Here is a 17,070-nt window from a genome sequence, read left to right as displayed (position 1 = left end):
TTTAATAAAATTGCAAGTAGGGCAGACCAGTGGTTAAGTGACGCTATATAAAAGTGAACAAAGTCGTACCTTGCCAATTACAAAACACATGGATACAGATGGGCCCGGCGGACGAGTGGTTGGCGTGTCAGCCTAAGTGGGTCCTCCTTATGTGTAGTTTGCATGTTCTCCCCCGAGCTTGTGTGGGTTTTCTCCGGGTACTCTAATTTCCTCTCACGTCCCAAAACCATGCAGAGTAGGCCGGTTGAACACTCAAAATTGCCCCTAGGTATGAGTGTGAATGTGAATGGCTGTCCGTCTCCTTGTGCCCTGCGATTGTCTGGCCACCAATTCAGGGTCTCCCCCGCCCGGTGCCCATAGTTGGCTGGGATAGGTTCCAGGACGCCCGCGACCCTTGTGAGAATAAGCGGTCTGGAAAATGAATGAATGCATTCAGACTGCAGCCAGCTCAGCCTAACCTGTTACTTACAGCTGAAATTAAGGGTTTATGACACAGTTGGATCTGTTACTTGATTTTTTATTAAACAGAACCTTTTACTCGACTGTAAAAGCATCACGTTTCACCGTTCTGTTACTTCTACATTATATCTCATTAAAAATTATACATGGGTTTGTGATTGGTTAATATCTTTAACTTCATGTAGGCTACTCTAACAGGCATGTCCACTCCTATAATAAATGTCTATGCACCTATGACCAAACTAAGCAAACCCAAATTTTGCATGTCTTTTCTTCCCTCATATATAACACACTGGCAGAGGTGCAAAGCAGTAAAATCTAACCCAAACCAACCCCCACACCAAAAAAAAAAAAACTTGAGAGGAGGCGCTCAAGCGACTGCCTGGCGCCAAGAATGGTGTACTGCCCACAGCGAAGAGGTTGCTCTGGGCCTTTCCTCTACCACTGGCCTGAGCAAAAAGAGAAAGAAGAGAGAGGGGGTGAGGGACCAATTGCAAGGATGTAAAAAGTGAGGACTAGAGCAGGAGCAAGATCCAGGTAAAGAAAACAAACAGACAGAGGCTACAGTGTGTGTCAAGTCATTGGGGAGTTTCAGAATGTTCTCCATCTCGGTTCTCCAGAGCAAAAACTCCTTAAGGGTTATCTGCTTCTGGCTGGCGCTGTCATTTATCATCAGTCAGAAGAAGCAGGGCCTGCGCAGTCGAGACCAATAACTTCACTCACGTAAGCAGATGTGTATAGAGAACACACACACGTGTGCTAGCACCTATCTGTTCACGTGAAACAATTTGTAATAACTTCCATGTAAACTGTGAATGGAGAAGTGAATATTGTGATGTTATGCCATTAAAAAGAGAAACTAGATCCACGTGGAATGACAAACGTATACATACACTCACATAAGAGGCTTTAAATGTTTGCTCGTTTCCTAGAATCACATTTATTTGTTATATTGTGAGGGAGTGTGCATGTGTCGGTGTGTTGGAAGGTTGCATTTATCTGTGTGGGCAATCTGAACCCATTTGCATTGCATTGCTTATGAAAGGGCAAAGGATTTCAAACAAATACCCTCTTTTAGGCAACTCACAGACCACTTTTTATCGTGAAGCAGTAAAGGGATCGCCTACAGTAATTAACAATAGTTGTATTGTCGTCATAATGACATTTTTTGTATATAGCATGCATTAGCAGTGTTAACATTTATTCATTTCCCCAACTGCTTATTCTCACAAGGGTCGCAAGTGCTAATGCCTATCTAAGCCAACTACGGGCACCAGAGTGGGGACAATCCTGACATTATTTAAAGTAGAATTATAGTATATGGCTTTCGTTAACATCAAAAAGTTGCCATGCTGTTGTCAGCTAAAGTAAAGGGGTGTATGCAGCAATGGTAGCATTAATGATTGGCGAGCAAAATTCTAAACAGGCTCTCCCTCAACACACATTTTCTCTATCTGTAACTCTTTCTTTTCAGAAGGTTGCTCTTGCCCAATCATTAATTTGTACGGATTTACTTTTCTGAAGTGCCTTAAGGGTTTAATTATGTACAAGACAATCGCTGTACATTTTTATTCAGAGGACTTTTTTATTGACTGTTGGACCAGAATACTCTGCTGGCATTTCAATTAACAAATTATAAGAGAACAATCAACAATTAAGCAAATGTATTTATAAATAGGCTTTCACATTATTCACTTTTGAAATCGCAAGAGTGCTGTCAATGGCACGATGCAACTATATGATGCCTTTGGAACGGGGCCCTCATTTAAGGAGAGAGAGAAAGGAGAAGTTGTCATTAAAAAGTGATTTGAAATGAAAGGAGATAGATACGTGTGGCAGGACTGGGAAGGAGAGGTAATGGGAGTGCTGGCCACAAGGCTGACCAAAGCTGACCTTTCTACTTATTCCCTAATTACATGTTGTGAAACTTAAGACGACTCATAGTCATTTAACTGCACTGGGCCTCTTAGAGCACAGACAGAAATAAATGACAACATCATTCCATGCACAGTCTTAAAAATGAGGGGAAAAAAGAGGGCAATATGGCTAAATTAAAAAAAAAGATAGGAAAAGTGTAACGGTGTAGGAAACCAAATACAGAGAGAGGGAAGTTGATGTCACGTGATATTTTACGGAAAGTGAGTGACAAAACTTTCTTCTGACGGCGTTCTAGATTGTTTGTTATTTCCATCTGACTCAATATCCTTAATGGTAAAGTCTCTCGGTAAATAGCTCAAATGTAGAAGAGGATACAACGATTCATCAACACAATCACAGCATGCAACATTCATGAAAATCAAATCATTGGAGATCCAAAAATGAAGCACATTCTGGAGGATTCTTCATTTAAATAAATTAAATAATTGAATTTTTTTTACGTAAAACCGCAGTGTATTTTTACATAATTTGGAGTATATCATTACGTACTACTTCATTCATTTTATTGTCAAGTACATATTACTGTGATATTTTTTATCACAAGATTTAAAATAGACTAATATTCATATGTATGTTGGATTTAGTGTTCAACCAGGCTAGCCTGCATGTTTTTGAAATGTGGGAGAAAACTGGAGCACCTGGAGAAAACCCACACAAGCCCAGGTTGAACATCCAAATTCCACACAGTAAAGAGCCACCTAGGATCAAACCCTCAATCCCAGAATAGTGACATGCTAACCACTCCCCATAAAACACTATACAAAAAAAAAAGAATTCAAAATTTTACACTTTTAGGTTGTGTATTTATGTGTTTGTGTGTTTGTTAGTTGCCAAACGTTTGCCTCCTCGTCTCCCACCTGCCCTCAACAACATTAGAAAATATTTGTATGTTTTTTTAAATAGTTTAATAAATAATTTTATGATTTTCTCCTTTTGTGTGTTTCACATATTTCATACAAATCTGGTATACTCTTGTCATTGTTAAAGGGTTTTGCAGGTAAGATTAGAAGGATTAAGGTTATTACGTGTAAAATGAGTCTCTACTTACGAAAATTCAAATTACGAAACCAATTAATTTCATAAGAAGAGGTACCCACTGTATTTGGCAAATTGTCTTAATGATTAGAACTTATTCAACATATATTTCTAATTAAGTTACCCTGTGATGAGACTAAGGAGACCCAGATGTTGAGCAGTTTAAAGCAATGATTCCTTGGTTGAATGAATAAACACCTTCCTAGACCTGTTCATGAGTGTGCATTGATTAGAGCTTTATGACTTGCACTCATTTCCTGATATTAATTAGCTAGGTTTGGTCTCTGATAAGCGCTTGTCTTAGGAAGCAATGAAGGTGGGAGACAAGAGACGAAGAACACGAAAAAGCGGCACTGCTATCTGTAATCTGTGATCAATCTTGACCCACGAGGATGGTATGCATGGAAAGTGGGGTCAACCCCTGGCTGCCCCCAACTCTCATCATGCCTAACCTACCCCACCCCAGCTTAGACCCAGTTCCTTGGTCACACATCACCCTTCATCCCAGGGGTGGCTCAGTCAGCCCAGAGGGTAGAACACTCCGCAGAGCAGGCAGACAATTTTCAGCCTGAGTGCATTTACTTTCAGGCCAACCATCATGAAAACAAACTGACAAAACAAAGGACAGCAAATTAATGACCCATGCCCCTGCAATCCCCCCACCACGCCAACCCCCAAAACCCCAACCTCTGACGATTGACTTCTCGCTTGGCACTTCCCTGCCGATCCTCCCCTCCCTCCTGTCCAGACTTTTGATCCCTTCCAAATCACATAAGCACAGCCACACATATCTGGACACTGACGTCCACTCCCCCCCACACACATACACACACAAACACACATCAGTACCACCTTCACCCTCTTCCTTAACTCTCTGACCCGTGGCATCTGGTTTAGATTGTCACAGGAAGAGTGCTGCAAAGACATAGGGAGGGGAAAGGCCCAGTGCGAGAGTAAAGGCCTCACTGTCTGTGTCTGCGCCTTCATTATCATATGTTAATATTAATACAATTTAAAAAAGAAACAGACATGTAGACACTTGGCTGTGCTGAGTGGAACAGCATGGTCTCACAGTGCAGACATGCTTCTCACCTGAGAGCCTGTTGTGACTCTGTATTCCCTGAAAAAACATCGCTTTACCTCAAGGTTCCAAATGGTTAATACAGAGTCTGAATGGATTTAATTTTCATCCAATAAATGTATCATTCTGTGTGCATGTAAGTTGGAAGTCTGATTAATTTTGCATGGGTTTTAAATATAGTTGTAAAAGTAGCACCTCTTAAGTACATCATAGCAGAGTAACAGAATGAGGTGTGACTTATTTAAACCTGTCAAACATAACCCAATATAAAAGAATCCGTAATTGACACACCTAATCATATGACAACATAGTTATGTTTGGGCTTGTTGCTGAATAGGCTTGTCATGTGCGCAACCTCTGTATTACGTCAAAAATTCTTGACGACAGATACACTGCATGCAAAAAAGGAACAGAACAATCAGAAAATTATGCTGGACCGCTTAAATGCCATGGAGGTGAAAGCAGCTTCAGCAACATTTCTGAGCTCACCAGAGCAAAGAAAGCCTTGGCTAGACAATCCCAATAAATGTGTTCAACATTCATTCATTCATTCATTCATCTTCTACATCGCACATCCTCGTAAGAGTTGCGGGGGTTGCTGGAACTTATCCCAGACAACTTTGGGCGAAAGGCAGTTTATACGCTACACTGGTCCCCAGTCAGCCGAAGAGCCCACAAAGAGTAAGACGACCTGTCTTCAATATGTCATTTTAATATAAACTTAATGATAACAAGAATTAAAATGAGTGTAGTAACTCTGGAGTTGAGAAGCTACTTACACAGGTCAAAATGTGCAAAACATTTGTTCTCTGACTTATTTACATATATTACGGCATTCTGTTTTTATTTTATGGAACTCAACCCACACAGTTACAATGACACGGCGACTAAACCACCCCTTCCCCTTCACACACACACACACACACACACACACACATGGCACGTTCCTGTGAGATTACTGAAAAGCCCCAGAGTGTTTCATCAAGTGTTTCCTATTCAAACAGGCTTGAGTCGTTGATCCATAGAAAAGCCGAGGTCACCGCCCTTGTTTTTAGTTATGGCTTAATTTTTAAACTGAGCGCTTGACGGACTTAGAATTCGCCTTATCAGTCTTGTCTGTATTTCAAGGTTCGGACACTTCTCACTATGTGCTAGATCCTCACAGGCACACAATACAAACATGTTTTCCTCCTCTCTGTCTCTTGCTGACCTCAATGAGGTAACTGGTCAACACAGCCAGATTTATAGCTCATCAGCCCGTATTGGCTGCAGTGTAAGCCAACTTTAGAATATTAAACAATACCCATTAGGGGGATGGGGAGTGATCTGAGGTATTATGCGTGGTCGTCAAAGATGGGAAACAAGATGCCCCAAAGAGGAAACATATATTTAAAAAAGTGTGATATGGAATGAGTCAAAAGCAACTTTTTTTTCATGGGGCAAATGTAGACAACTCATTCTTCTCCCTCTTGCTTTGTCATTCAACCCAATACTTACAACCAGTCCTGAAAGCGTTGACATGTCCCCCGCCATCCCATATACATTTATTGATCTCTTACTGCACTCACATATGCAATTTAAATTACTCTGGATATATTTGTCTCACAGCTGTACTTGTTTTTATAGCATTTGTTTGTATGGAGTGGCATATGTGCAATGATTAGTACATATTTACTTTCTTAAAAAGCAAGCCTGAACATTTGCATGTCCCAAATGTTATATTTCTGTCTGTCTGATATATTGTCAACGTCAGAGTTGTCACTCTTGCCTACTTTGCAGCCTTTCACCCACGACCGTGACATTCCCTTTATTCAAGTTTTCCTTTAACTGATTTCAGGGCAACTAATACCTTTGAATGTTAAATGTTTCACCAATTATATTAAACAAGCTGAGGTGCTCAGCTTGGCTGATACCACCTGCTTGTTTAGAACCAAAAGACAGTTGTTGCGCTCTAAAAAAAAACATTTTCGAAAAATGAGTTACATGAGAAATAAAAATGTCAGTTAAACGCATAGCACATTTCTATACAATTATGTTCAGGTATGATACAGAAGAAGTTCAGCACTTCAAATCAATCAAGCAAAATGTACAGATGTGAGAAGCAATTCAGCAGTTCAATTCAATCAAGCCAAAACGTCAGTAGGATACCAAAACAAAGTAGCACACGATATCAGTTTGAGGAATATGTAGAAATGGAATTCTCTTTCATAAAAAGTGAAAGAAAACATGAATATTCTGGAGAGAGCTAAGGCTAAAATGAAGTTTACTTACCAAAAACCAAGACAGCAGCACCCACACAGTCAGCCCAAACCCATTGAAAACAATAACCACCAACACGAATTACACAAATCAACCAAGCAGCAGTAACACTTTAAAATGCACATTTACACTGATTTGATTGTGTTGACGACGACCATCAACTCACACCCATACTTCTGCATACATACCCTGTTTACAAAGCACAGGAGGCCCAAAGACAGCTATACCTCGAAATGCAAACAAATCAGGGCCAATCAAGGCTATACATGAAGCCCACACAAAAGCATGAACATATCTACCGTAAGGCATAGTCAGCATGGAAAGATAACAGTTTTCCCGCACCTGGGAACTCGCCGACCAATAAGCCAGGCGGTGCGTCTAGGGATATCATGTAAAAACAACGATCCATACATCAACTTTGCTTTCGGCTTTAACAAATACAAAGCTTGAGTTTACACACTTTGAGAAGGTGAAGAAATTTACTCGTCTCTTAGGGTTCAACAGCCGTCGGAAAAAATTCAACTCTACGACGCACGGTTTGGACAAACGTAGCGTGAGAATGTCAACATATACATCCGTCCATCCATAAATCACACTTTATAAGGATTATAGATAACATGCAACATCACTCCAAAGAGGATGACGTAGAGAACACGAACACTGGCAGAGAAGTTAGTGTAAATACAACCTAACACTAATACTAAGTGTAAAAAACTTGAGGTAGACTAGGTGGACAGGAATACTGGAGGTTAAATCATAGATCTACCATACAGCTTTTAGCTCAGATCTTGGCTCTATGTTAGAGTTGCCTTGCTCTTCCAATGCTTACATGGGTTGTCTCTTGGTATACCTACCTACACCCATGTTACATAAACATGCACGGTTGATTAATTGACACTGATAAATTGCTAATATGTGAGAGATAATAGTTTTTGTATGTGTCCTGCAGTTGGTATGTGTTCCTAATCGCTTGGCAAAATTTTAATAAAATTGATACCACCTTGTCCCCACAACCCTAATGAGTACAAGTGCGAGATGACAGAAAATGGAAAAAATTCAAAAGAAGCTTGGTCAAACCCCAGATTGGCTTTATGATGTGGGAAAAAGGTAACACCAAGAATTTCTGAGTCGTTTGAATTGAAATGTTCTTCCGGTACATATTCTTCTCATAATCAAAAAAACGTGTTAAGCAAATGGTTGTCTTTGTCTGTCTTTCCTGTGATGGATAGATGAACACCTCATTAACCTGCTTGAATGATTAAGTCCATGTAAATCTTGTAAACCACGGATCTGAGTCAATGTTCTCGATAATACAGTTGTCCTCTTTATAAGGAATATTATTCTGCAATGCCACCGCAACGGACCAGCCTTTACCATCAGACCAAATTACAACCACATGGTCACAGATGAATTCCTCCATAATCCCTGCAGAACAGCCACCAACCACCAGTCATCAGCTTCCAACACCACATAACCACAAGCTAACCGTGAACAGAGAGGGTGAGGGAAACTGAAGAACTGAAAGAAGGAACGAAAAAAAATATGTTACTGTTTCTAAGGTGATGGATAATGAGTTCACAAAAAATAACAATTCTAGTGTAGTTCAAAAGTATATCTATCTTTTTATTAAATGGACTAAATTACCTCAAGAGAGCTAGACCATCCATTGCCACATATATGATGTGTGATATGCTAATTAGTTTCTTAATGACAATCACCACTTAGGAGCTGCTAATTAAAAGCAATTTGATTCCAAGACACTTATCAGGCTCCAAGGAAAAATACATGCAACAGAGGCAGGAAGAATTATAGCCACCTTTATTTGTCAAAGTCCCCTCACTCCTCCCATACTGCCCTCCTGTCTGTCACTGTCCCCTAGCTCGATTGCCTCTAATGGACATGCTTTATCTAGGCTGACTTAACCATTGTCACAGCGAGTAGAATTTGTGAGCTTTTAGAGTGGGTACACTCATCAACATTCTGAAGGAGTAAGGGATGGACGAAAGGAGGGAGTTTGCTTGGCAAGTATCCATTTATCCACTCTCTGGGCCACTCTGTTAGGCTTCTGCTGCCCACTCCCAATTCCTGCTTAGCAAATAGGATGCCACTTAAATGAGTGTAAGCAATTAGCTTTACATTCATCTAGGGTATGGACAGATAGGCTATCAGATAAATGTATAGGAGATCGTATTCTAAGCTAAAATAAGAGGCACAATGAGAATCTGAAAGAAAATTAGATGGCAACGGAAGTTTGCCTGGTCACCCAGTAGGAGAAACTGGATAGGCCCACTTAAAAAAAAGAAAACGAATCGCTTAACCTGCTCGACACAAAGACAGCTGAAGAACCTGAGCTTTAGTGTCAGTGTAGGAGGCAATAATCTGTTGACAGGGTGGGCACAGGTGGTAAAACAATTAAACAGGCTCGCACGCATCTCTTTGGTACACATGAGCAGGAAACAAAACTGGTTGCAACTGGAACCTGTTACATCTGGTACTCTCATGCCTATAAAATGATGCAAACCAATTACATATTTTGTCAGTGCTTAGTATAGATCCTGTTAATGAAGGTGCAAGGTTTTTTTACTTATGTTATTGCAACCTTTGCATTTTTAACCCCCAGATAATTTAAAATACTACATTTTGCTCAGCCAGTGGTGCTGTCAGTGAGTACAAGTATTTACCTTAAACTAATTGAACGCATTTTCTAATATGATCTTATTATAACTGAGAATTGCTTCTTCAAGTTTACGTATTAAATATCATGATGAATCAGCGTCATTCAGTCTTTGCAATTGGGTACTACTTTGATCTTGTGTAAAACTGGTATGGAATACAAAGAGACAATAAAAAGTGAACAGCCAAATCATTAAAGTGTCATTTAAAATTACTGAACACTGAAAAAGGTCTTTTGGTCATTTTTCATTTTTATGAGGCGAGAACATGAAGTGAAAGGGTCACATTGCAAAACACACATAAAACATTGTTTTTAATGTTCATGTTTTCTGTGATTCTGTGGATGGCTCCATAGTCAGGTTAAGCATTACAGTGGGTTTTGTCCTGTGTGGAATCTGCATCCTCACATGCTTTTGTTGCTTTACCAATTAAAAATCTCATCATTTCATTTTCTGAACCGCTTTATCCTCATTAAGGTCGTGGGGGGTGCTGGAGCCTATCCCAGCTGACTCTGAGTCAGTGGCCAGCCGATCCCAGGACAGAAGGAGACGGACAACCATGCACACACCCATACCTAGGGGCAATTTAGAGTTTCCAATCAGCCTGCCATGCATGTTTTTGGAATGTGGGAGGAAACTGGAGTATCCGGAGGAAACCCACGCAAGCCCAGGAGACCATGCAAACTCCACACAGGTGGACGTGACCTGGATTTGAACCCAGGACCCCAGAGCTGCGAGGCCAATGCGCTAACCACACGCCCCACCGGGCCGCCCCCAATAAAAATGCAATAATTAAAACTAAATTTATATTACATTCCCGTTGAAACAGAAATTGAGAACTAAGGTCCTTAAAATATCCAGTGTTTGACTGTTTTGCATCCACTGGCATATCCCAATGTAAGCAATTTTCACTTTGAATTTGAGGTAATGTCTCTTTCAATGGATGACACACATGTAGACACACACAGCCGTACACAGCATTGAACATGTGCAATGTCCATTGTAGAATGGATTGCTTTGGAGTGCTGTTGTTTTACAGGGCAAGATAAAGACAGGGTAGATCAGATTCCCAGCTACCGTTTCCCTCCCAAGCTCTGTGCTTTTATTAATGTCAGCGACACATGCCCTGCCTTGATGATCAACCACTAAATGCAAATCGAGAATAATGCCCGAGCATTTTACAATTGAAGTTCATCACACCTATGTAATTGAGGTGCATTGATTACACAGAAGAAAAAATAAATGCAAACACTCCCTTCAATTTTCACATTAACTAACACTATCCCCTCCAAACACACTCAACAAATGTCAAACACCGTGCAAATAGCGCCTGATATGGCCCATGTATGTGCTGTTCATGGAATATGAAACCTATGATTAAATGTCAGTTCGAGTAACCTGAACACCACTTATTATTTGATTATCATATTTGCACTCTGAGAGTGAGCAGTGGAGTGTAAATGTTGTTGTATGTGACCAAGACATGACCTCACTCTTCCAAACATGTTCCTGATACACTGACTTTACTAAATGAATTACTAGAGCATTGATGTAATTTGCATTTTGGTTTGCTCTTTTTATTAGGTGTGTCTATTTATAATTATGTCTCACATTTTTTTAAATAAATGAATGGGACATTTATAGATTGATTATCATGACAATATTGTTTTTTTTACACTATGCTATTAAAAGGAAGCCTTACAGATGAAAGGAAAGACTTCCCAAAGGACCTTCCCTGGCTTATTTGTTAACACAGACTATGCTAACAGATACACACACATGGACTCACACCCTCAGGCCAGTTTCTGTAATGGGGTCCTTATTGTTATTTCTGATGAATAAAATAAATCCCAGTAATTAACATGTTAACATGATTGATGGGCCTCGAGTCTGCAGGGAGCAGAGAATGTCTGTCTGCAGTCAAGTCGCCCGCTGTTGCCTTCACATAGAGTGCCACATTGAAAAAGATTCAGTGAGACATGTCGAAAGTGAATGTGAAACACTTGCGCCAGAAATGTGCTTAAAGTATACGGCGTACATTTGAGTTGGCGGTTTTTAACCACAGATGTGTTTACATTTTCTACTCCATGAACAAGATCATATACAACATGGCACAATCAGCCTACAAAGCAATATAAATTATTATATTAAAGGCTTGAGAAAAGTAGCAGAAGATAACAGCCATGTGCATAGATTAGGGGTAGGTAAACTATTCCATAAAGGGCCACAGTTGGTGCAAGTTTTCATTCCAACCCATAAGAGGCAACCTTTCCACCAATCTGGTATCTTAAATAGACAATCAGTGGATTCCAGTCAGGCACTTCTTGTTTCAGCAGAAATCTCATTGGTTAAACAATCTGTGTTGGATCGGTTGGAACAGAAACCTGGACCTACAGCGGCCCTCAAGGACCGGATTGCCCACCCCTGGATCTAGATTCACCATTCTCATGGTCTTGTATTCGAGCACTGGGTAAATGCAAATGCAATTGAGCCGATTAATACGAATACTGAAAGTTACATGAGGAGAGGGCAGTAATAGAAAGTTTAAAAGATAAATAACTTTATATCAAACAAGATTTATCTACAAAGCAAATGTGTAACATTTATAATTATACCCAATGGTACTCAATATCATACTCTGAACACTTCACAAACACATGAACAAGATGAAAATAAAATATTTCGAATAATCTTTAGAACTACGACACAATTCTCCTCAAGATTATTATTCTATACGCATTTTTTTTGGTGGAGTGAAGCATCACCTATTTCTCGCTAGCCGCAAATTCTTTTGACTAATTCCGTGAAGAACACTGAAGCAACGGCTGTCATGGGCCGTCCCCTGGCTGCGCCTCCTCGTTTTTTTATGAATGAATTAATCAATAGTGATACCGCGCTACGTGCTTTTTTTCCCTTTCTCATTATCTTAATTAGTCGTTTATATGGATGTCCCCCACTTTCTTCTCTGCATTATATTAATACATTAACATGCACTTGACAAAACGAACAAGGGCACAGAAGCATTGGCGGTTGCTTCACTGCTCACTTTGTAGTTTAGTGTAGGACTTGTCATACAGATATTAGTGCATTTGACAGTGTCCCACACCAGATAAAACTCGACCCAGTGCGTTTGAAGGCTTCATTTTTTTTTAATACAATTTAAGTTTAAACGCCCAATTCCGACAATGTAGTCCAAGGGTGTCAGACTCTGGTTGGTTTGCGGGCGGCGTTAACGTCAACTCGATTTCATGTGGGCCGGACCATTTCAGATATAATATTTAGATTTTTTTAATAAATGGATTAAAATCCCTGAATATTCAGTTTTTTATATAGATCTAAAACAATGTTTATTTTAGCTTTTTGATATATATTTTTAGATTTTACAAAATGATTTTGTGAACTAAAATCACAGAAAAAAATGATTAAAAAATTACAATTATTGATTTAAAAGGGGGAAAAAAATCAGGAAATGTAATATACATCTATTTTCTTCATTTTAATTTGATCCTAAAACAGAAAGTCAGCACTCATGATTCCCGGGCCACACAAAATGATGCGGCGGGCCAGATTTGGCCCCCGGGCCGCCACTTTGATACATGTGATGTAGTCTATTCACTAAATATTTTAAAGTGATCCATATCCATCATTTTTTCAAGAATTTATATTTACTAATCACTCAAAACAACTCACACGCACAAACACTGCAGATAAGCAAATGTTTCTGGCAACAATCAAATGAAAGTGCACTAGCATATAGTCAACAACATCAGCATTACTTCACTGACAGTCATAAACAATTGGATTCCTTGACTATGAGTAAGAGTTCATCTAATATACTATATTTAGCTCACAATCAAAGTTGTTTTCTATGGCTGTGTTTATAACTTACTGTTGGAGTTCCTTATTATCTTTTGTTTAACAGGAATGCCCTGTTTACAGACTTATGTTTATGCTTTTGGCTTATAAACTAAAATGTGATTCAAGTACTTACTTTACTTATCATTACTACTGAAATGGCAAGTGTTTGATTCATTCCTGATTTTCATCCTCATTTCAGCAGGCCTTTTAAAATCTTTTTTATTTGGTTTTGTGTGTGCCAGCCCTGCCTTTTTTCAAGTGTATTTATTTAATTTTTGCCGTTATGACTCGTACTTCCAAATAGTCCACCAGAGAGCATTAATGGGAGCTGTGACTAACACATGTATTGAAATGCTCTTTAACACATTGGTCCTATCATGTAATCTTAATTATGTAACAATTATATGCAAAAGAAGAAAATTAAGAGTTGTTTAAAGTAACTGTTACCTGGATGGCTATCTCTATTCAACCAAATAGAAAATACTAGTGGGCCAATTTATTTAGTTTATACAATGGCGGGCCGTCGGGGCCTTCAAGGCCTTCTCTGCTGGCCTAAGAAATATCTGAATCATATATTATATTTTGTCCATCAATACTTATTAAATAATTCCAAATTGTCTGTTAGCTTACTTTCATTGTTTTCCCCCCCTGGGCCGGTTGTTATGTCTGAAAAGCTCCAGTATTCGTATTTAATCAATAAATGCTGCTAGGAAGTGGATTTTACCCCATTTTTATGCATTGATTTATTGATTATTTTTTATGTGTCGCAGCTGTAGCTGCAGTAGAGGTTTTATAGCCATAAAATAGTTTTTGAGGGTTGGATTAATTCGTTGATGGCGCTATGAGAAAATGCACGGACCTCCACTGAGTTTATAATTGTATGCATGTTGGAGCAGACACTAATCAACCAAAAGGAAAAGTTAAACTGGTAGTGTTCATTCATTTTCTGTACCGATATTAGGAATGGTGGTGTTAATTAGTTTAAAAATGGATGCGTGTTGTTTAGCATTGCATCTGTTTCTACAGACCACAGGGTTGACTCGTAAAGAGAGACATAAATATGAGCATCAGAGGGTGTGCAATTGTGCTTAAGCGTGGGTAAGCACAGGCGCATGTTAAGGCGTCTGCATAATACCGTCTACAGCGATGAGGTGAGAATGATGGACCCCATTCCTCAAGAAAGAGTCATGGGCACCTCGTTTTTTAAGCCTTTATTAGAAGTTCCTTATTGAGAGAGCAGAGATACATTGGATAGAAACCAACATCCAAGTAGTTAAATACATTGACATTCATACTTTCAAATTGCACTAACAAGTCAGTCTGCCTTAGCCAATAGATAGCGTGAGAAAATATTTTTTTTCTTTTCCTAATAGTTTTTAAGGGTTATGTAAAATGACATCAAAACATAAAAATAGTCACACAGCGTGATTGGCAAGTCTAAACATGCACTTATTGCTATTGGTCTGTTCTTTCTTGACTGCTCGTGTATGCTGAAGTCAATACATGTTCATAACTACTTAGACTTAAGAAATCCAACCCAGCAATCACACTGTCATTGGAAATGTGATCATTTGTTGGGCATCGATTTTTGTTGTTGTTTACTCATGTTTGTCTCTGGACAAAAAATATTCTAGCTTTTGATCAATTATCAAGAAGCCCATATTTTAAAAGGCAGGAGACCGGCAGTGCACAAAAGGCAAGTTTTTGATCAAGCAAATCCCAGCAGAACAAATCTTATTATTATTATTACTAATTTAAGTCAACAGACATGTTTAAACAGTAGAACTGTTTTGAGTAATCACATGCGATAATTTCCAATTCTGACTGCTATTGCTCTTTACAGTCATATTCACAATTCTAGGCTACTGCGATGGTGATGCTGTTTACATGTGGTGAATCATCACTTCCATCGTTCCATTTACGCAGATTTTGCTGAATTTAATATAAAGTAAAAGAAAAGGTTGTGCATTTTGTTGTACTCATATTTATGTTGTCTGGTCTTTGTTTCCAATGTTTGGTTTAGTGTGATGTATCTGCTAAGGACCCCTGTAATTTAGTCTACAGTTTTACATGCTTAGATGTTATAAGTAAAAAAAAAACACAAAAAAAACTAAGAAAAGGGGAAGGCCATGCCGATAGGCCACAATGTCCGGCTTTCGGCTGCCGCCAGACACTCACATTGCCGAAGGGCTTGTTTAAGAGATATAACCTGCACACTGTTTATGACTTCAAAAGCCTCTGAAGACTTTTCAGGACATTTTTTGCAACACTAATCCTCACAAGGGTTGCGGCCAACTACGGACAACCTGATTTGCTTGCCATGGATGACCATTCACACTCACACTCATACCTAGGGACAATTTTGTTTTTGGGATGCGGGAGGAAACCGGAGAAAACCCACACAAGTCCGGGGATTGAACACTTGATCTTAGAACTGCGAGGCCGACGCGCTATAGACTCGTCCACTCCATTTTTAAACATTATTTTATAATCCCATCCTTTTGTTTATTTAGATACGTTGCACAACCATCTATTGCATAAAGGTAATATAAACTAGGTTCTCTGATCATTTAAGAAAGATGCATGCAGTGATGAAATTATGTAATTCATCTGTCAACTTTATAGACTCAAATGGAAACATTGGATTTAAGGGGCATTAACTTAGAGGTAAAATGATTATTTTATTTTATATATTTTTAAAATCTGGAGTGCAGTTTAAACAAAGTGAAAATACCACCACCAATTAACACAGAGGCCATCAAGGCAAAGCTAAAAGCAAAAGTAGTACAGAAATACAACAACTTACCATTGGACTTCTTCGCCGGCCGGATTGTGATATTTACAAGTCTTCACTGTCACAATGAGTTCTCAATTTAACAACCTGGCCATATAAATGTTCCTCTAGGGCTGGGTGGCCTCGGGCCTTGCTTCCGTGTAAAAATTTTATCCGCCCTTTCTATCTTCTGCTGCCAACACTGAGAGAACTGACATTAAAGACAATTAAAGTTAGAATGTTCTGAATAATCAATAGGGCTAGGCCTAAAGTGAAACCAAATTTAGCAATATACAGGTTAAAGCGGCACCTAACAAAGTTTTCACAAGTAAATAGAGGTTCTATGAAAGCTCACTCACATTTGAAAAGCTAAAGGATCAATGTCTCCTGCAGCTTTTTCTGATCCAACTAATCCAACACAAATAGTTTAACCAATGAGTTTTTTGCTGAAACAAGAAGCACCTGACTGCAATCCACTGATTGCATTTCTAAAATACCAGATTGGTGGAAAGGTTAGAATGAAAAATGGCACCCAATGCTGCCCTTTATGAAATAGTTTGGATACCTCTGGCTGTACAGGATATTTTCTTAGTTAGAATATATGAAAAAAATGCACATATACAGCTAATAAACCAATAATTTGAAACCTAACTATTTTATCTATATTTAAAAAAGATTGATCCATCCATAATGCAAGCATTTCCTGCAACACTTGTCCTCCTGATGGTCACGTTGCCAGTCATTTTTAGGTTATATTTAGAGGAAAAAGACTATTAATATTTACAACTGAAATCAGACTGTTTCCATGAAGTCTGACTAGTGTACCACTAGACTAGAACTTGTAATATCTCAGCATCAACATGATATTGGCAAAAAAGACTGTAACATTTGTAATATATTACATTGAATATTCTTTAATAATTGTATTTATTTTTTTACAGGTATATAAATGAATACACCAGTGTTTCCCAACCAAAATTACCTGCAAAGAAGTC

General features: G+C 38.9%; 1 protein-coding gene across 8 annotated transcripts in view; it reads right to left on the bottom strand.

Moving 5' to 3' along the window:
- The window catches only part of mecom (MDS1 and EVI1 complex locus), a 71,482-nt gene extending 54,913 nt beyond the window's left edge, over positions 1-16,569 (bottom strand). For 7 of the 8 annotated variants that reach the window (XM_077611836.1, XM_077611838.1, XM_077611840.1 and 4 more), the window contains exon 1: positions 16,109-16,482. In XM_077611836.1, coding sequence (XP_077467962.1) covers positions 16,109-16,111 — 3 coding nt within the window. In that variant the 5' untranslated portion in view covers positions 16,112-16,482. Of the gene's footprint in view, positions 1-16,108 lie in introns of all 8 variants that reach the window. The other variant, XM_077611837.1, reaches the window with a different exon arrangement.
- Between the last annotated feature and the right edge of the window lie 501 nt (positions 16,570-17,070).

The sequence above is a fragment of the Stigmatopora argus genome, chromosome 10, assembly GCF_051989625.1.
Source record: "Stigmatopora argus isolate UIUO_Sarg chromosome 10, RoL_Sarg_1.0, whole genome shotgun sequence".
Taxonomy (NCBI): Eukaryota; Metazoa; Chordata; class Actinopteri; order Syngnathiformes; family Syngnathidae; genus Stigmatopora; species Stigmatopora argus.
The sequence above is the reverse complement of the archived record's forward strand: the minus strand, read 5'-3'. Positions and strand labels throughout refer to the sequence as shown.